Source organism: Amblyomma mixtum, chromosome 3 (assembly GCF_055824585.1).
Source record: "Amblyomma mixtum isolate Tamu chromosome 3, ASM5582458v1, whole genome shotgun sequence".
Classification (NCBI taxonomy): Eukaryota; Metazoa; Arthropoda; class Arachnida; order Ixodida; family Ixodidae; genus Amblyomma; species Amblyomma mixtum.
Genome location: NC_143014.1, coordinates 84,368,622 through 84,389,124, shown reverse-complemented (window position 1 = coordinate 84,389,124; position 20,503 = coordinate 84,368,622). Strand labels below are relative to the sequence as shown.

Here is a 20,503-nt window from a genome sequence, read left to right as displayed (position 1 = left end):
GTATGATAACGCGGGGCCGTTGCTACGGTTGCCAGGCTTGTTTGGGCACATTTTGCGTACGGTAGCGGTTACCGTATTTAGCGTACGGCGGTGCTAAAACTCGCTGAAGTTCCCTGAAGTTCCCGCGCACACGAGTGGTTACGAGAAGATGCGAGGTGGGCACAGTGACGGCATGCCTCCTTCGGGCGAAATCGAGCGAAACGCCGAGACCACTGACCTGGTTTGATGTCTCTTTGAGCGTCAGCGTCCACCTTGTCGCCGCAGTCGTTGTCTGTGTCTGACGCACCGCCATCCGCCTTGTCGTCTCCGGATTCATTGTTTTTGTTGCGCGGCTCCCACGTCATCTTGTTCTCTTTCTTGAGACGCCGCCGAGCGTTTGCGAACCACGTCGACACCTGAAGAACCCGGGGCACCACGTGGCGTAAGTAACGCCTCGCTTATCACCCTAGTCTAATGTGTAATGAGCAACTAATATGTGCGATTTCCTACGCTAAATGCTTACCTGCGTAAGCGTCATCTTCGTGATTATTGCCAGCATGATTTTTTCTCCCTTCGTCGGGTATGGGTTCTTGCGGTGCTCGTAGAGCCAGGCTTTCAGCGTGTTGGTCGTTTCTCGCGTAGCGTTTTTTCGCCGCGCTGCACTATCCATTGCACCATATCTGAAAAAGAAAGACAGAAATTTTAAAAAGTTACGTGCCTTTATTTCTCCAAATAAAAATACGCGCGGACTCTTTGCTTTCGCCGATTGCTATGTATCACTCAGCCGATGGCAGAGCGGCCAGCCGCCACGGGACTGGTTGAGAGATTGATTGACTCCTCCCCTCCTACCGTTTGCGCGAGTTCAGAAAAAGGCAAGAGCCGGGACGTTTAATCTGAATTAAATTATGGAAATCAGTCGCACATGACAATAATTCGAAGTTTCTAAGAATGCTCGGGACGTGTACATCGAGTTTCCGCGGTAAAAATACGAGTTCAGATTCCTCTTCAGTGCACCTTTAACGAGTGCAATTGGTAGACCAATGTTAAGTAATATGTACACTATACAGCTGAAGCGCACAATGTTCTTTTAAAAAGGTGTCGCACCTGAAAACTTGGCGTATACAAATTTTCCCGACTACTTTACAAGGGCTTTTTGTTATCTGACAGAGCATTCGTTGCTCACCTGTCGCCATAAGGACTGTAGGCGGCCAGAGCTGGATCATACGGATAGCAAGCTGCCGCGGCTTGAGGAATGGTTCCCCATGTTGCACGGTTGTCCTGTTGGAAAGAACGAAGGGCAGTGTGCGTCACTTATTCGAGGCAGAAAAAGGAAATAACAGCGGACGTTGCTTTGTGCGAATTTCCTTCGTGTTCTCGCGAACAAAGGCGCGTTTAGCAGTAATACTAAATTTCGAACAGTTGGGAAATATTCGCAGTGACCAAATTGCATCACTCTTATAGCAGCCGAATCAAATACTGCATTATTCTATTCGACATTCAAAATGTTCGGATATACTTAACAACTGCTGACACGAGTAAGTCAAAACAGGTACAGAGGTTTTAAGGCGACTTATTCAGGTCTACGTTTTGTGACCGGAGTTATCACGTAAAGCAATTACATATGAGAGTTAAATTACGGGGCACCTACTCAGTCGCGTAGCGCGTATAAGAGCGACAGCTGTAGGTATCAACGTGCAATCGTCGAGCGCTGTAAAATCGTATCAAAGTGAGCGTGCGCACTACGCCTTTCGAGGCACTACGCAGCTCGCAAGTGAGGCGACGCTGAACTTGTGTTTTGGAGCTATGAGTTGGAAGTGAAATGAAATGGAATTGACGATGTGTGTACATGTTAGTCTTATTTTACATTACATATTCCGTCACAGCGTGCGGCCGCTGAAAGATAGCGCAGTTGCTTCTTACGATGCCATGCTTACGCTTCGTCGCTATTTCTTGCGCACGCTAGTGTTCGAAAACGAGGGCGAGAGGGTGTTGGCAAGAGCCCGACTGGCAAGGGAGTCGTGGGACACCATTTGTCCATTCCAAGGCATAATCAAAAAGCTGTTGCTCCAAAAAGTTCGCCCTGTTTAGCTGTTAAATAGAGCCAACGTTTGCCGAGCACAATCGGGACGAATAAGCTGGGCACTCTAATTGCCGCTCAGCAAGGGCTCTCAGTGGTAAAATGGAGAGAAAGGTTAGAGGCACAAAACCCTCCGAACGCGCGCGCGCACGCACGCACGCACGAACACACGCACACACACACACACACACACACACACACACACACACACACACACACACACACACACACACACACACACACACACACACACACACACACACACACACACACACACACACACGCACGCGCACACGCACACGCGCACGACAAAAAAAAATAAACTGCGTGCAAGTTCGTTTATTCGACACAATTGCACTCATTACCTCCCTTTCTCCCAATACACGGTAGCAAACCGATACCTGCTTCTGGTTAACCTTACTCCCTCTCCTTCTGCATTCTTTCTACACGTCTTTCTCCATTTACTGTGGCACATAGAGTGCGAAAGAAAATGGAGCTAACACCATTCTCGTGGATTCATTATACGGGAGGCGATAGTTGGAAATATACAGGAAACCTTATGCAGGGCCGGCCATCATACTGAGCTATTTCGCCTTCGTTATTAATTTCAGAGATTTTGAGAAATCACAGCTTTAAGTACACACGAACAACAAAGCTTCCGAAGGCACATACACTCCAGCGGTAAGTCGCGAGCATATTCGACACTAACAGGTGACCGGTTTCATGCAACAGCTCCGCGCACGCTTTGCCCTCGGCGCCTCTGAAATCGCATTTTAGCTGAGTGGATCTGTATACGAGAACAACTAGAGTAGCTCCATGTATCGGAAAACATGACGAGTAGCTTTCCACGTCCGCATCTTTGTGTTCGTTATGGGACGTAATGTGGAGAAAAATAGCATCCTTGGTCGCCACTTTCTTTTGCTTACGACAACATGGGCCGGAGGCCAGCTTTGCGATAAAACGTCCTTGGACTCCCAGATATCGCACTCCTTTTATGCGTATCACAGCGCGAAGTTTTAACTGTACGCAAAGACATGAACATCGAACGGAAGTGACACAAATATATCGACGCTGCTTTAGATTCAGACAAAAAAAAAAAACGAGCAAAAATGCAGCTCAGCTTTCTAATCTCAACCGAAGGGCACTGTACCAACGCTTAATTATAACTTGGGTGCAGGCTAGAGCGGCGCTTCGTACAAGAAAATTTCTGGCGCGAAATCCTCGTCCTCTTTTGTTGTTGACTCGCGCGCCTAAGATAACACATTATTGTTTGAGATGATATGTCTGGAACATCTAGAATAACACACAGATCGCAATTTTTTTTTCCTGCCGGGCTATTCTCTCTATCTATTACAGCCCTGTGCGCAGCCTTTTGTCGCGCCTTACCTGCACCTCGAGACAGACAACCACTATGCGGTTCAGCATTAGGTATCCGTACAACTCATGTGGCGAAACATTTTTCTTTTTTTTTTTTTTGGCGTTCGCGTTTTCAAACACATAATCTCTGAGGGGCCGACGTAAGAGCTCGCTTAAAAATATATATATAAGCTGCATTTCCGTGCCTTCCGGCACTGCGGAGGCGCACAATGTTACGAACTGGTTCAAGTGACGATGTGAAAACGCGACGAAGTAAATAAAACGTGTGCCGCCGGCAGGGTCAACGCGCCTTTTGAGGAGGATACTTTGATACTTTATTTCTAAGTCCGCGACGTTATCTCTCTCGCGACGGCCGAGACACCGTAGCAGAGGCGGTTGGTTGCCTGCGGGAAATAATTGAGACGCGCACGCCGCGTTTCCACGGCCAATGAATGCCGCGCGCCGCATGGGCCGCGCTCGCGCATTTGTGCCGCAGCCACGAACGCGTTCCGTGCGTGGCACGCATCGGCGGCGCGGCCGGAGGAAGAAGGCACGGATTTGAGGGCTTCTTTGCGCTGCGTGCGCGCCAAAGGCATAATTTATGCGGCCACAATGCAATCCGCGGCCCAGCGTATTCCCTGACATAGCGATATGCGGGCGCAGACACGCCACGCTACCTCTAAATAAGGCACGCGCCCCACGCGGAGCGCAGCGGAACCGCGGTGTTGATAAGCATGCGGCGTGCGCGCGTTCACAGGATCGCATACATTAAACATGAACGCAGTGAGGAATCAGGTTACACTTTGCCGACAGCTCCCGCTTTCTCTTGCGCAAGGCAGCCCCGGACTGCCGCACATCCCGGCCTGCAAACAGAGCAGTGCCGGCCGCGTTGACCGCCGCCATCGGGGTTATTCCGCGATCAGGACTCGCCCTCACCGAGGAACGTACCGCGTGCGCCGCAATATGGCGACGCAAAGCTTACCCGCGCAAACACGCGCACTAGGAGCATTTCGTTTGAATTTCAATAATTTCCTATTGCCCGTCAGTTTATGCTTTCAATATCACGCACCTCACAGTAGACCAACGCCCATGTTGCATAGTCTTAACAAAGAGTGGCAGAAGTCCATCCCATAAATTCTGCCTCTCTTGGCCCCGGAACTGTGCATGCTTCAGCTGTCAAGAGAGCATGTCGGTTTACTTCAGTAAGGTGAAAATGCGAATTTTAGTGGCGTCAAGCAAAAAGGTGGGAAAACGGCATAGTGATGGGGGACCACCGCAATGGCTGAATTTAGTTCGGCTGCGTTCGCAAGGTCTACTGTCCTACCGTGAGAATTCTGCCTTCTTTAAAAATAACGGCCCTAGGAAATGTTTAGTTAAAGGGTGACATGCCTGCAGTTAGCTTCAGTAAATCCAAAGCGCACTAAGCAAGTGCGCAATGACCATCGTTGCATAACCGACAAGCATGCAACAATGGCCATTTCGAGCTGGCGCAAAGCAAGCGAGCCATGAATCAGCTGGTTGAATACAACGCCGTGTTTAGTTATGACCTCCAATTAATTATGAAACCTGAACCGGATCACGGAAGAGCTTTGAATGTTCTTTTCGATGTTAAAGAGGTTAGGAGTCTTGAAAGGGGAGGGGGTAGGAAGAAAAGCGTAAAAGTTAATGCGTCTTTGGAATCGCAGCCCCTTAAGTTGTCGTTAGCAAATCAAATAAACTTGCACAGAAGAGTTCATTGATTTCGAGTGCCGAAAGCACGTTGAACCTGATGACGTAGATGCTCACGAATAGTGTGCATGAACTATAACCTCGAGTAAAACCAGATGCACACTGAGTCGCATTAAAATTCTTGGAGTAAGAAATCGTACAACAACCCAGATACACCATTTTTTTCTATTAAGCCTTTAAGGTGAGGTTTTGGCATGTTCTCCAACCGAGAACAGAAGCATTAACCATAATCCCTAGCGCGACGGTTGTATAGCTCGTTAGGTTACACTTCTAAGCTGTCACATGAACAAATTTTACCGAAAAGAGATCTTTGCTAAGCTTTGTTGGACGAGAAAATGCAGTATAGTATATCAAACACTGGCGACTCGCCAGCACTAAGTAATAACAATTTTGGGCGACCATGATCATTGACTGTGCCTTATAGATCCTTTCTGAGAAATACACCAGTACTCAGAACGTAATAAAATCGAGATATTCAGCTGTACGCGGTTTCTTTTTAAAGCACAATAACACTGAAACTATAAAGAAAAGTGCGCCCAGTGGCGATATTCATAGCAGACAATTGCATCACGATTTCGACCATCCCATGACGCTGTCTCATTCAGTTGCGAATTTCTTGCCTAAATAAACCATTTCCCGCATCCAACGCTGAAATAATTGTGAGGGGTGCAACTTAATGGCTGCAGCGCAAGAGAGAAATTCTTAGAAATTAGTTTAGGTTCTCTGTTAACAGAAAGGGCCCATAAGTAGACAGTAGGACACCAGTAAAGAAAGTGAGAGTGAGGCGAGTCCATCACTCACATGGTACACCGTTTTTCACAATGATGCGCTGTTTTCCTCGCTCACTAGAGGAGGGAGTTCTGCATCCACTACAGTTTTGCGTTTTATAAGTATTATAAGTATTTAGCTAAAAGTCACTAAATACTCTAATGCGTTCGGATGTTTCCTGCCCACCGGGTGCCTGTAAATAAAGACGAAATGCAAAAGCACCCGTGTGCATAGATTATGGTGCAGGATAAAAAACAACATGATGTCCAAAACGATCCGTAGCCGTTGGCAACGGCGTGTTTGATGGCACCTAATGTTTCTTCGGCACACAAGCTGCACAAGGACTCCGCTGGTGGTGCTCCTGGGATTTTTCAGGCACTAACGACGCGACGGAGTAGCCTTAGACTCTGCAGGGACGACAACGCCGGCTTTTCCGTCTCACGAGCTCCTTAATGCTTTCGCGTTAAAAACTTGCGCCGCCGGTAGCATCCTCCAGGCTACATCTATAATGCATTCTGCCTGCTGCTTCCCGCGGATGGCGTTTGTGCGTACATCAAGATGCAGCGCCCTAGTATTGTTTTTGGCGTTGTAAAATATCCATTCTAAGCTAGTTGCACGAAAATGGTAAATTACGTAAGTGAAGCTTCGACAAGAGTAGTGGCATATTCTTCCACACGCTTGAATATTTAGCGCACTCTTACTTGCAGCAGACGGTGAACGCGCTTCCCTCAAGCACACACACAATATGGTGCTCTAGATAGGGTGGCAGTTACACGCCTAATCTCCAAGCTCACTATTGTCCTAGTCAGCCATTGCAGCGACGCCGCCCTTGTTCTAACCAACAAAAAGTGCTCGACAGAATGTAAAGCAAACTAAGAAAAAGCTGCGAAAAAAACAGATGTCTGGAATAATTAGGCACGACACTGCTGTTGAGTTGCTATTGTTTCACCTCCTCGGCCATGGTTTGTTTCAGACAATGAACCTGGCGCCCCCCTCCCCACCTCCTCACCCCACCCTGCGCGCCTGGACACAAAAGAATTTTTCAGCGGCCAGAGTTCGCTCGCTGTGAGGATGTGCGTTCTCACATTTTCTTCTCACCGCATAGCTGAAGTGGTTATGCCTCCATTTTCCTCCATTGTTCATTCTAAACCAACTTGTACTAAACTAGTTTGGCTACGATGAAAACAGAAGCTGCGAAAACGCGAGTAGCCGTCGCCGCAGCAAGAGTTTGAAGCGCCGGCTATTATCTCAATTTCAAATGAAATAACCCCTTGCTGAACGCAGCGCGCTGACAGCGGCTTTGCAAAGACATCAAACCGTTAAAAACTACCGCTTCACTGGAGCAAGGAGATTGTTGCAGTAGCGAAATGCCGTCTGCATGCTTCAGCGTGGCGTCACGTACTCCTCTGCGTTGGGCAAGAGAGGTTCAGTGGCTGACGGTGGTCGTCTGCTGATGATGAATGAAGCGATGCACTGACTTTGTAACTTGAGCGCTTTTCAAAACTTTCTTTTCTCCTTCTACGGTTGTTTTCAAGTGACGTCAAGATTTAGATTAATCTTCGCTAATTGGATTGCCTCTTGCAGCTGAAGAAAGCGGAAAATGGGCTATCATTAAGCCCATTACAGGGGCACGAGACATACCAACCGACTGGCACGCACGCCGATTTCTAAAGAAGAACGTTGGAGTAATTCGTAAAGTAGCCAAGAGAACACGCTGTCTCGGGAGGTCTTCGATGGTGCGGACAGCAGCCGGTCGGTCGCGCTAGCCGCTGAGTGAGACATCGTTACGGGCAGCGAAGGCGAGCAGGAGCAGTGGTAGCGCGCGCGGAGGAGCAAACCGAGCTTCTGCGAGCGCAATTTAAGTCCTTCGGCTATTAGCCTCCGTTCGGCTGCGCTGCCGGTTTCCTCCGCGGTGCGACGGCGTGTTTGCAGCACATGCACGTCCCTCCTCTTCCTCCCCCTCCTTTAGCAAGATCTGCAGCGACAGACGGAGAGCAATTAGCAGTCGCTGCCTTCATCACAGAGTCGTAAATCTTATCTCTTTCCTGCCTCTCCCCGTGAACTCCTGGGGTCTGGCGCGTAAGATCATGCCTGGTCTACGCTCGCTCCACATATACACCCTCCTCGGCAAGCGTCCTTGGAGACCAACGGTGTGCCGCTCGGGCGCGCTGGAAGCAACCTGGCGGCCCGCGTGTCTTCCGCCGTGTGTTCGCACTCTGTGACTTGTTTCCATACGGCGGAACCAACTGCCGCCCGTACGCTCGAACCTGGGCTCTTCGCGCGATGGCTGGCCACAAGGCCGTGGAGATTTTCTGCCAAGTCGACCCTAATGTGGTTGTCCTTGGGATTCTTTCTTTTTTTACAGTACCAAGAAATACGCAGAAAAAGAAAGTTGCCTGCACACCGATTCATTGTTTTTTTTTTTTTTTAACGCGAAGCAGCGGATACAATGAAAGGATTTTAACCTATTTTGCACCGCTCGTTCGTAGCTGAAAGTACACAGGGAGTTTTCGCAGGACGTAGCTGCGCCTCCGCTCCAATCAGCCGGCGAGCTCGAGTGTTTCTGCGCATGCGCGACATTCTCAGCCGGGAGCGTGTTAGAGCACCGGCCCTATAATACGAGTACATCGCTCACATGCGAGTCAAGCGGAGCGCGCAACTACGCGGTGCTGAGCTGCCGCTAAAGCCAGTCCAACATGGCAGTCGCCGCTTCGCACTTTCTTTGATGATAGATATGTGCTGAAGAATAAATAACACCCTAAGTGCTTTGCGTTTGGAAGCAAATATTTAGTTTTTTTTTTTGTCAAGCGGCAATGAACTATTTACTATTTACTTTTTAGTTGTTCTACTCCATTTTTTATGACCAGGGGAGGCGCCAGGCGGCTTACCTCTTTTTAAAATGGACCAGTAGAACCCTAATTTAGGTTTTGTACTTCCATAGAGCTTCCGTGTGACCTAAAGGCAGGTCTAAGATTTTCGTCTTTACTTCTGGCCAGTACGATCTATGATATGTTGTAAATGCGCACAAACACCGCTTTGTACATTGGTCTTTTTAAATATGTAGCACATTTTATGAACGATTTAACAGACTGCTTAGCTATTACAAAAGCTCTCGATTCATGAGATACAGACTGATGCTGTTGTGTACGATGCCATCACATCGTACAACAAACTGTAGCTATAAAAGTAGCCCAGTGCCTTCGCGTAGACACTTTTTCGAGCTGCATCTATACCGGATAAAATAAAAGTACGCGCTTAACGATGCATCAGCCGGTGCGAACAGTCTTCCTGAGGCGGATTTTAGAATAGGGTGAACCTGTCAGTTAGGGGATAGGGGAATAGCAGGACGGCAGTGCGCATGCGCAGAACACTAATGCTCCCAGGGGTAGCGTTCAGCTTCTGTGCACTGGCGCCCCGCTATTGTCCTGTCCCACTGACCGATAGGGTGACCCTATTCCAAAACTCTCTATTTAAAATATAGCGGATGTTTCTGCGAACACATCAGAAAATTCCTAAATAAGCTAACTCGAAACAGAAGAAAAAAATCGCTTGAGAAACGAGCAGTCGGCTGTGACGGATATCAAGAATTGCAATGAAAATCAACAAAAATAAGCAGCTAATCAAAGCCCACCAATTAACTTTTTCATCATCATAGCGTGGTGGTTAGAGCCAGTGATGTGATGAGTTTGACACCCCGGACAAAGACGATGCCATATATGCTTTTGAGAATAAGAGAAAGGCTCTCTAAAGCCCTTCAGCGCGAGGAAATTCGGTGCATTTTTGTGCACGAAATCGATGCTGAGCGCGTGAGGCGCAAGAACCTCGGTGAGAATGCAAAGTCCGCTGGTAACGCGTCGCAATGACTAAAGCACGAAATTCGAGCTCCCTGCTCCATTGTGCCATGACATACACTTTCTTTTGCTTCGTCGCTCCCAAATGTAACGACCACGTATAGTTGGCGATGATTATTGGTTGCCTTGCACCAAGAAGCGAAGCAAAAGACTGTAGTGACATAGTACATTAGCGCAGGCGGTTCGAATTGGGCACCGTAGGTACTGACACACGTCACCAACAGACGCTGCGTTTCCACCAAACTCCTGAGCGCATCATGCGGTCAGTCTCGCTTTTGTGCGGAAAAAAAGCTTCGGAATTCCTCGCGCTCAAAGGTTTTAGAAAATTACATTTTCTTTGCATAAAAACCTAATCTAGTTTATGGGGGTTTAACGTCCCAAAGCGAGTAAGGCTATGAGAGACGCCGCAGTGAAGGGCTCCGGAAATTTCGACCACCTAGGGTTTTTAAAGCGCACTGGCATCGCACAGTACACGGGCCTCTAGAATTTCGCCTCCATCGAAATTCGACCGGCAGAGCCGGGATCGAACCTGAACCTTTAGGATCAGTAGCCGAGCGCCATAGCCACTGAGCCACCGCGGCGGCGGCAGCAGTAAAAAAAACAAAGAAAAACTAATGTGGCATCGTCTTCTCCGTGGCTTCGAACTCACCATTGCGACTTGTCTCCGGGATGTACTAATTGAAATCTTATAGCGAGTTTCGTTAATTGGCGATCTAATAATATGGTTTGTATTGTAACAAACGTCCGACGTGGCTTACCGTTTTTTAACAAAAAGATTTGCTTCTGTTTCGAACTCCTCACATTTATGAATCTTCGAAACTTCTCTGTTTAGTGGTTTCAGGTACACTATTTATTCTTGGCTGATCTACCAACAAAGAACGCCACTATTTCGGGCGGACTTTAAACCAGCCCTCCTGTTCGGTGACCTCGTTCGTGCAAAAATATTTCGTTTTTGCATTGCAGTTGCGCTCAGAGTCACGCGGAACGCAGCACATAATGTAAATACTATAGAGTAGAAAGCTCAGCAGTTCCAGCCCTAAGACTGTTGTGTCGGCATACAGTGATAGGGCGGCGTGGCCAGGATGACCACACTGCAAGTCATGCGTACAGTTTTATGCATGCACGGTTGTATAGTCACGGCATTACATTACTTCGGAATGCGCAAACGCATGTCCGGCGACTTTTTACATAGATAGGCTTGTGTTTTCGGCTCTCTGGTGCCACTTTTTTTTTATCGTGGTACGTGGTTAAACAGCCAGACATTTGCATGCGCACGTTGATGCGATTCATACTAACTGCACCAATTAAAGCGTGACTAGTTTTTTTGTGCATCAAGTGCCATAGCTAAAACTGGAATCAAGTTCATGCCATTTTTGGACAGCGAGTGTAGCAGCACTTCGAGTATACGAGAAAGAAATTACCACTAGCGATGCGGCTTCAGAGCAGCTGCCTTCAATTTTCAAATGCAATTTTCCACCTGGCTACTGCTTCTTACAAGCATTAAAGACGTTTAGCAGTGTTTTATGAGCGGTGCCACTGTGACGGCCCGCTAAGTGCAGTGAGCGCCATTTGTATGCGGTCGCAAAGATCGAACGTTGCAGAAATGGGCAGCATGATGTCTAGGACTGTTTCAGTGCGGAGGTTGTCAGTGCAGGGTTGTGGGCAGGCGCAGGAACGTAACATCGTGGAGTGCTCACCAGGGAAGGGTAGAAAGCCGCCGAGCTGGTGCCCAGCGCCGCCACGTATCCAGACTGGTCGGCGTACGAGGGCGGGTAGAGGCCATTGACGGCGAGGCCCGTGGCCAGCCGCGGGTACAGGAAGCGGGACGGTTCGTAGCAGACGGGCTGCTCGGCCGCCATCGGGCTCTCGGGCGCGCCGCCAGCGCCGCTCCCGCTCGACGTCGAGGAGGCGCCCGAGGACGGCTCGGCGCAGCTCGGCGAGGACGACGACGCGCCGCCGGACACCAGCAACTGCGCACACCACCCGAGACAGGACCCAGGGTCAGCACACCGTTTAGATTTGAAAACTGTGCATGCATGCGTCCCCTAATGAGTGCGTTCTGAGAACACCCCCTCTTTCTCCTCTTGACACACGCAGCGAGAAATCTGCGTAAAAACGGAAGCCTATTCAGCCGTACAAATTGCAAGTGTGTTGAGACTTGAAAGAAGCAAATGAAAGTGCCGGACGTTGCACAGAGCAAGTTGACACCATTTGTAATGCGAAGTATTTTTCAGTGGTCCTAAACCTAATACGTTTTGCGCAATTAGTCCTCGAAGACGAGGTCATGTCGAGATAGGCAGGGGCCATCACGGAAGGCCGGAGGGCTACAATGGGAAAATGTCCGCGGCTGCTGCGAACGACACTGCTGCTTGTCCGATCGGAATCGGTCTATTAGCCTACTAATTTTATTTTGCTGGATTTTCAAGCAAGTTTTAATGGCTGCGAAGAATACTCAGACATTGGAGTAATTTGTAATGGCATATGTGTCAGCACTGTTAGTAATGTTGTTTAATTAAGAAGAATGATTTTTTGTTTTTAAACAGGTATGGCCACTGCACAAATTCTGCCTAGGCAGCTCATTTATCTGTCCGTGCGCATGCTCTAGTTTACACAGGGAACTCTAACCCTTAGCTGTGGACATCAGTGAATAAATATACCCAGAAGACATGAAAGACCCTGGAGCCATTATTAGCGAAATTTTTTAAGCGATTATAAACTTTCAGACAGCCGTCCTGAGTTCCACGGTTCAGCAAACATTGCGAATAAAATTGAGCTCAGCCACTACCAATCTAGTCACGCTGCCTGCGCACTGCAATTCTGGACCGTCGACTAGGGGATCGCCATGGTTGTGATTCGTTCGCCATTTGCTGCGCCGATATTAAACCAAACGAAGTGTAATAATACGGAGCCTGGGACAAGAGGACGGACAGGAAGGCGCTACTTTCCCTGTCATTATCCAGCTAAAGTTGCTATGCCAACTGTATCCAAGACAACGGATGACACGTCTAGTCATGTGAAACCATGAACTGCGCCCATAAAACTGTTCGCGCGTATTGATATCTCTATTTCCATATTCTGTATTTATACACGGTGTATATTGCCGCCCTACCCCTATTATTTCTTTCTATCGCCCCCCCCCCCCCCCCTTTTCTTTCCCGCTGCCTATCCTTTATTCCCGCTAGCCGCAGCTCAGGTGCTTCAGGTTTCGATGGCAGATGGCGCGGCTAGCAACATATTTTCTTTTCATTGTTATTTTTATTTTTATTACTAATAAATAGCCACTAACAACATAGGTACGCGTGCTACGTACGTAAATGACCGAATACATAGCCGCTGCCACGTCGATTATCGTTACCGGCTAGCGTAAGGGCGTTGTCCAGTTACGTAGGAAGGCGAACGAACGATTGGATTCGTGAACCTGGCGCCACTGTGGAGACTACCGCACGTCTCTCGGATCGCCTTTTTATTTTAACCAGGCAGTTAATGAACTACACAACTCTAGCTGAGCCCGACAGACCACGGAAGCCTCTTGTCGGAGGTAATGTAGTCACCCTGTTTCCGGCAGACAGTAAACACGGGAAACGCTCGACTCAGAGTTTGTCGCTTATATCGACTTCTCTCGCGCGATACGCGGCTGGTACGGCCCCTTCCAATGAGGCCGGATGGAACCAGCGAGTTAAGTGCCGCGTTATCATACTTCGCAACGTAGCAATGAACGCAGAGCGTCACGGACGAGCGGCATAGTCCTGTGGCTATCGGGAAATGAAATGGAAGAGTGTCTTCGTGCGCTGCGCATACGCCGATAAGGCGGCGAAAGACGAAAACTGAATCCGCCATTTTACGTACATGGTTCTGGTGCTGCCACGGCTGCAAGCACAACGGCCTTAGTGAAGTACTTGCTTCATAAGAAGCTCCCTGTGGTGCATTTAAGCCTTCGACAGAATGCCGACTGAGTGAAGGAAGGACGCGGCCTCGATGCGGGACTTCGAACCAGGCAGGAGCAGCCTCTTCACCAAACGTTTTATTATTGGCTTCGGGCTGCATATATGCACCCATAACAGGCGTTCAGCACCACTTGAAACGCGGAACATATTGTCGGAAGTTCCTTAACGATGCGATGGGAACCCATTGGAGGCGAACAGTTGAACACCTATAGCTGCCAATGTAGAGAGTAAGAATTTTCTGTAGTCTATATCACGGCGCATTCAGCTCCTATAAATCGTCAGCCACACTAACGCTGGTTCCCGTATGTCAAAGCGTACGGTATACTGTACGCTATGACTTACAGGAACCAGTGGTCACCGCGCGGTATACGGTACTTAACGCTGAGACGTAAGGTTCGAAGGCTCTAAGACTATACAGAATTAAAAAAAAATTAATCTTTTATGTTGCCATGTAAATAAACTTAGCTGGCATTGCCGTTGCTAAGACATCCCATTCATGGGGCTGCGGTTTCAGTTTCGCACGTGTACATCGTGGTTCGTATTTTACGTCTCCATGACACGGATGCGGCGTGTGCAGCAGATGCAGCGATCTCTGCTACATCTTCCCAGAGAGCGAGGGAAAGAAGTATACGAGTTCTTGAAGGCTCAACTTGGCGATTGGCGCCGTGGTGAGAAGTCTGAAACGTTAGCCCATGGCAGTTTCTTTTTTCAGCGGTTTGACTGGGTCTTGCATGTGCGCGTTTCCAGTGAATTCATTGCGAGCTTTTTTTTATGCGACGTTTCCTCCTTTTTTGTTTGTAAGCCTGCTGACTTTTGGCTCTCTGTGCGACCACTAAATGCGCATAGTCTTTATAAAAGGGAACACAGGAGCATGCAACAGATTATCGCAAACCTAATACAATCTTACTTGTGGCGACACATGGTGGCTGCTTTCAGAAACAAGGTGGAAAGGTACATGCGATCCTCCTTTCACGGCAGCAGGAAACACGGCAGTACCCTTTCCACCAAGTTGCGAAAAGCCGTCGCTTTGTAGCATACCAAGAAATTCTAAACAAGCGCATTTTTAAACGGGCATTTGTTTATGGATGGAAATTTTTTCATACACCGCAAGATACCACTATAACAATCAATATAGCCGCAGGCTTCTTCTCGGCAGGCTTGCATTTTTTTGCTATTACCGTTTTTGCTATTGTCAAAAACGCTCCCCTTTAGGTTTTTATGGCAGTCTTAACTACAGCGATGGACAAACTTTTAAAGAAAGATTTTGCTATGCATCGGAAGAATTGCCTATTACCTTAAATATTTCCGTAACAGTACCTTACAATCTTCCACAGTTACCTCAAAATTAAAACGAATGTCCAAGAGTCTTTGATTTGCGCCACACGTCGGGTTTGAGGCTATCTGCAGCGCGGTGCTCTATTCCCTTGCATAGAATCTATGACAGTACAGGCGCGCTTATTATAGGTCACTTGCTTCCTAGCAGTCGACCTTTAAGCTCAAAGTGGCCGTTGGTAGAAATCGCAGCAAGAGAGCACAGGTCAAGAAAGCGAAAAAGGTATTTCAAACAGACTACCGAAGCCCTATCACCAACACAAGACGTCACACCTGTGAGTGACAGTAATCTGACAGCACACTGCAATTTCTTCATCAAAATAAGATAGCACTGCTAAGTGTTTTTTTCTTTTTGCTATCGCCAAGATTCACAACCCATGGGCTTCCAAGAAAGCTTCTCTGCAGTATATTAACAATATGAAGTCCAGAAAACCTGTACAAATGCTTTTAATTTACAAAGCTCCCAGCTCCCACCTCGTGCCGGGTGGTAATGAACACCGAAAATCAGCGCAGGAATTTCGACTGTTTGGTGTATCCCATGGATTTTTCATGGACGTCTCAACTAGTCACGGTAAGCGCAGAAAGCTTTCTATAGGTCAGATTTTGCAGCGAGTATAGGGAATGAAACTAAAGAAATAATGGGCGTCATTAGGCAAACGAGATTATTTTTTACTTGGTGCTCGTGTAAACATTTACATCAGTTAATTAACATTCTAGGCTGTGAGGAGATGAGAAGAATTCCAATTAATAAGTCATAAGGCATTAAGAAATGTTACCAGGTGACCATCAAAGATGCTGTGAATTTCAGTCCTAGCGAATCGCTACACCCCGCCTAATTTTAATGTTGCTCATGAAAGCGGCAACTACGCGTATGCAGCTACCCCTGAAATAACATCCTATTTCAGCGGTTGTCTAGCAGACGGACAGGTAAGGACGAGTGGATGGCCTTGAAATTGACGCGCAAACTCCCGAGTAGCACCACTGTGCATGGTTCACCTGTCTCTCGCGTATGGTCGCTTCGGCTGCACGGGAGGGCACTCACTTATCCTGGAGCTGTTGTCTCATCTTCTCAGCATCCCGAGCTCGCACGTCAGGATCCCCACGCCCCTGAAACTTCCGCCCCGCTTCATGGGCGCGCATGTCAGGATCTTAATGTTGTCATCGCTTGTGTTCGCGTTCGCGGCGACGTTCGCGAAGTTCTCTCCCAGCCTGGGGCGACCCATCTTTTGTGTCACCTTAGAAGAGGATTGCCTGACGCTCACAAGCTGCGCGCCACCAGCCCCGCAGCGCTTGGCAGCTGTTGCAGCGCTCGCTGGCGTCGCTTTGTGGACGGCTTCGTGTTTCAGGACGACGATGATGTCGCGTCCCCCTTCCCGTTAACAGCTAGCGCTGTGAAATCCTTGAATGGTAAGCGTGGACGCGAAACGGCGGAGGAGCAGAAGAATTGCGGAACACTCGCAAGCGTTTACACCGACTGTTGCTGCTCAGGTTCGACATAGGCCTCGTTAACAGCCAGTAGCAGCTGCTACTGGCTGTTAACGAGGCGTATGTCGAATGTCGTATGTCGAGGCGTATGCTCTAGAGCACAGCTACACCGGGATTTTCTGAGCATGCATGTTCAGCGGCCGCACACATGTCACATTTCGTGCATTTTGTTCAGAGCATGAAAAAATCTTCTAGGGTGCAACTATCTTTGTTCTAAATTTACGCCATTTGTGGGCTCGTTTTTTTTTTCTTCCCTTTCCGAGTCTTTACAACTTTCTGTCTGAACATTCGTATGTCCAGTGGTTAGAAAGTTGATAATTTTATATGAGATAGCTTACTATGAAGTAAAAAAAAGTTAATGCTCGTTATAGACGGTCGTCAAATGTCACCTTGATCCATGTGGCCGAGGCGGCCGTCTCAGCTTTAAAGCCTAAGCTGTCGTGTCGTGTAAACGAGTGCGTGGCTTGTTAAACAAGCTAGAATACAATAACCCGAAGTACATGGCTCGCAGAACTTCTCACAGATCAGTGTTCACGATAGTTTAGAGATAATGGAGTAAAATATAACCAATCAGCCAAGAAAATGGCATGGCCAGATTGGGTAACAGGAAATAGCGCGGGAAAGCAAGTGTCATCCACTGAAATGCCGCGACGCGTCCAATGTGTCCCACAAACCAAAAGCAAACCTTCAGAAAGAAAGCCGAATCCTTCCGCATAGTCAGAGAGACTCGACGCAGTGAATGATAGCGAGCGTGGGGCTTCTAGCCAAAACGGCTGGACTCAAGGAGGGCAGCCACTGACCTAACCGACTGTACTCTCCCCAACTCGGAGGCAAAAGAGAAGAGCATAAGGAGCAAAGAACAGCATTTTTGCGTCGTTTATCCATATTCACAATCTTCGGTCTCAGACTTACATCTCTGCATCGCATAGTGTCGTAAGCTTCAGCGCAATTTAGTTAGCTGCAGGAATAATTTTGGAGAGCGGATAATAAACAGGTGGAAGAATTTCCATTTTCCTGCATCGCATCGCGCTGGGAACAAAGACACGCACACTGAGGTTATCTTTCACGAAAAAAAATTCATAAGAAACAAAAACACCAAGCTAATTTCATTGATATTTTTCAAATGGTAAGTTTTGCAGTCAAATGGTAGGTTTTAGTCTTGAACGGTGGGAGACGTAAACTAATAAACAGGTGAAAGTGGCTAGACCGTATAGTATTGTAAGCGCAAAAATACAAGAAAGCAGATTGGAAGGCATGAAAATTCTCGCAGAAAATGGACTAACTTATCAAGGGCCACAATTCGCAATTAATTACAACCATGCTAAGTGTGATACTGTGGGAAGCGCTCTAAAGACCTATCTCGCAAAAAAATGGTGTCAGAATACAACTGCACAAACTGGGCCTGAGTCGAAGCAGTGTTTCTTGTGTCACGCACAAGACCAGTGCACTGCTGTGCACCAGTTTAAAGTTCAGTAGCAGTAATAAGTACCTGCAGACATAAGCGGTGACAACTTTCATTTCAAACGTATAGCATCGCCATACGTTCTCAAAAGACAAGAGCATCGTGTGCCCACTGAAGTGGTTAACTGTAAGATACCGATCTCTGTATTACCTTTGTTAAGCAAACGACGCTGTAACGTTTTGCTTCAGCATCACAGCCATCTTCATGACTTTTCGTAGTGCGCGGCTTAGCTCCGATAGAAAGTCATTTTAGCATGCTAATTCTGAAGGGATCAGAATTCCCTTAAGTACGCCGATCATTTATATCTCTGTTGAGCGCATGAATCGCTGCCTTGAGGGATATTTACATGGCTGATATCTCACAGAACGATAGCATGATCGCTAGTGTACACACATACACGGTTTCCGCCAGAAGTATACAGGCCACCGAAGACACTGCTGGGTCAGCAGCATCCTTATGGCGTTCCAGGTCTTCGGAGAGCGGGGATTGCCCTTCTCTTAGCGGTTCCAGTGCTTTGGGGTTCCACGAGTGCTGGAAGAAGCCCGCTCATGGCCCAGCCACAAGCTCGGAGGACCGTAAACTTATGACCAAAACTGTACTTTTTCCGCGCCTTCCTAATTCTTTCGGCTGCTGAAGTGGTGACAGGCGCACACGTGGCTAACACCGGTTATGAAAGCTGTGTATTAAAGGCTGATTGTATTCACAAGTGGAATGGTTCATTTAGAATACGCGTACAGAATGCGTACATTCTGCATGAAAGTTACTACTGAGTTTGCGACTTTACGGCCCCTGCCACAAGTTAAATGCAAGACCGCATACTGCCTCGGCGATATTAAGGAAATACTCTTTGTGGTTCAGACTGCTGCTAGTGCCAGCAAAGTGCGCGTGGAATAGGCCGCAGTGAAACCAGATGACTCGGAATTAAAATGGCGCGAATGGTAGCTCTGACACGAATGAAGTATCAACAAAACGCAGAACAGCTAACACGCCGAACCAAACGGCCCCCGAGAAGTGTGTCCCATGATTTATCGGAGGCCAACAGAGACCAAAGGACGATCACAAAGAACCGGCGTCTCGTGTTAGCGTGACGCGAATGTGCTCCGGAAGATTGGTTTCATGGGGTTTAAAGTCCCAAAGCGACTAAGGCTATGAGAGACGCCGTAGTGGAGGGCTCCGGAAATTTCGACCACCTGGGGTTCTTTAACGTGCACTGACATCGCACAGTACACGGGACTCTAAATTTCTCCTCCAAAGAAATTCAACCGCCGCGGCCGGGATCGAACCCGCGTCTTTCGGGTCAGCAGCCGAGCACCATAACCACTGAGCCACCGCGGCGGCTTGTGCTCCGGAAGACTGCTTCGGCCGACCTATGTTCCCTGCCACCGTAGCGAGGGACTGAGTGGAGGCATGTTTAGGAGCCTGACATCATAAAAGCGCAAGGCTTCGGACGACGCCAAACTGCCACGCAACCAGCTTACAGTTAGCGCTGTAAAAGTGAACGTTGACGGCGAGGATGAGGCAGAGAGGTGGCGCGATTCAAGGTACAAGTTTGTTGCTCGACTATTTCGTGGTCTCTATTGGTAATTTTTTTTTCTGCGATCATCCCCTTCCTGCGAGATAATTGCGTACTGATTAAGAGAAAACTCGGCGAAAAGGTGCAACGAATACAGCGAAAATATTGTTTTCCTGCTGCGGTGGCTCAGTGGTTAGGGCGCTAAGCTGCTGAGTCCGAGGACACGGGTTCGGTTCCGAACGCGACGGCCGCGTTTCTGCGGAGGTGAAACTATAGAGGCGCCCGTCTACTGTCCGATGTCAGCACACGTTAAAGGACCGCAAGTGGTCGAAATAAATACGGGGCCCTCAACTACGGCGTCCCTCATATTCCACGTGTCGTTTTGGAACGTTAAACCTAATGTACTACACCATGCCTTCCTGTGTGTCCTAAACCCTTGAAACAACTGCCGCAACTATGAATTAGTGGCTCGCTGCCCGGCAAACAAAAAAATATATGTTATTCTCGCGGTCTCTACGCTGGGGTTCACATCTGTCATATTTGAGTCTCGGGAATCGAGAAGCGGCGGGAAAGAAAGGACACTGTGGTGAGGATCTGTCGTCTTGGGATACGCTCGTATAGGTAATACGTGGGCGCATCTGCGCACGTGCGTGAGTTCTGTTGCTGCGCTGTTGGTCAGCTGGTAACAAATAAACTACATTCAAGTTTTGCAATGACAGCTAACTTGTTGCTGGGGTAACTTTCCACAGCCATCAACAACACCCTGGGACTGGAACGTTCATAATGCGGCGTCAGAGTACGGAATTGTGTTTGCGCCTTAACTGCCCACAGTGGGTTCAATTAAAAAAAAAAAGAAAGCAAAAATGAAGCATAAAATTTTGCGACAATTCCATTTTAGATTCATTCTTTTTCCTTTTAGCATTTGTAGACACAGCCTGTGACATCTTTTCGGATAGAATCGTGATAAAAGACGGTCCAAGGAGCAAGGGAGTTGATCCTGTTTATATG

At 48.1% G+C, this 20,503-nt stretch overlaps 1 protein-coding gene across 2 annotated transcripts in view; it reads right to left on the bottom strand.

Moving 5' to 3' along the window:
* LOC149350822 (uncharacterized) overlaps positions 1-20,503 on the bottom strand; it is a 121,025-nt gene that overhangs the window by 30,614 nt on the left and 69,908 nt on the right. The window contains exons 2-5 of one of the 2 annotated variants that reach the window (XM_089579974.1): positions 11,457-11,729; positions 1,163-1,257; positions 503-659; positions 218-395 (exon numbers count right to left, since the gene is read on the bottom strand). In XM_089579974.1, coding sequence (XP_089436100.1) covers positions 218-395; positions 503-659; positions 1,163-1,257; positions 11,457-11,729 — 703 coding nt within the window. The remainder of the gene's footprint in view (positions 1-217; positions 396-502; positions 660-1,162; positions 1,258-11,456; positions 11,730-20,503) is intronic. The other variant, XM_089579975.1, reaches the window with a different exon arrangement.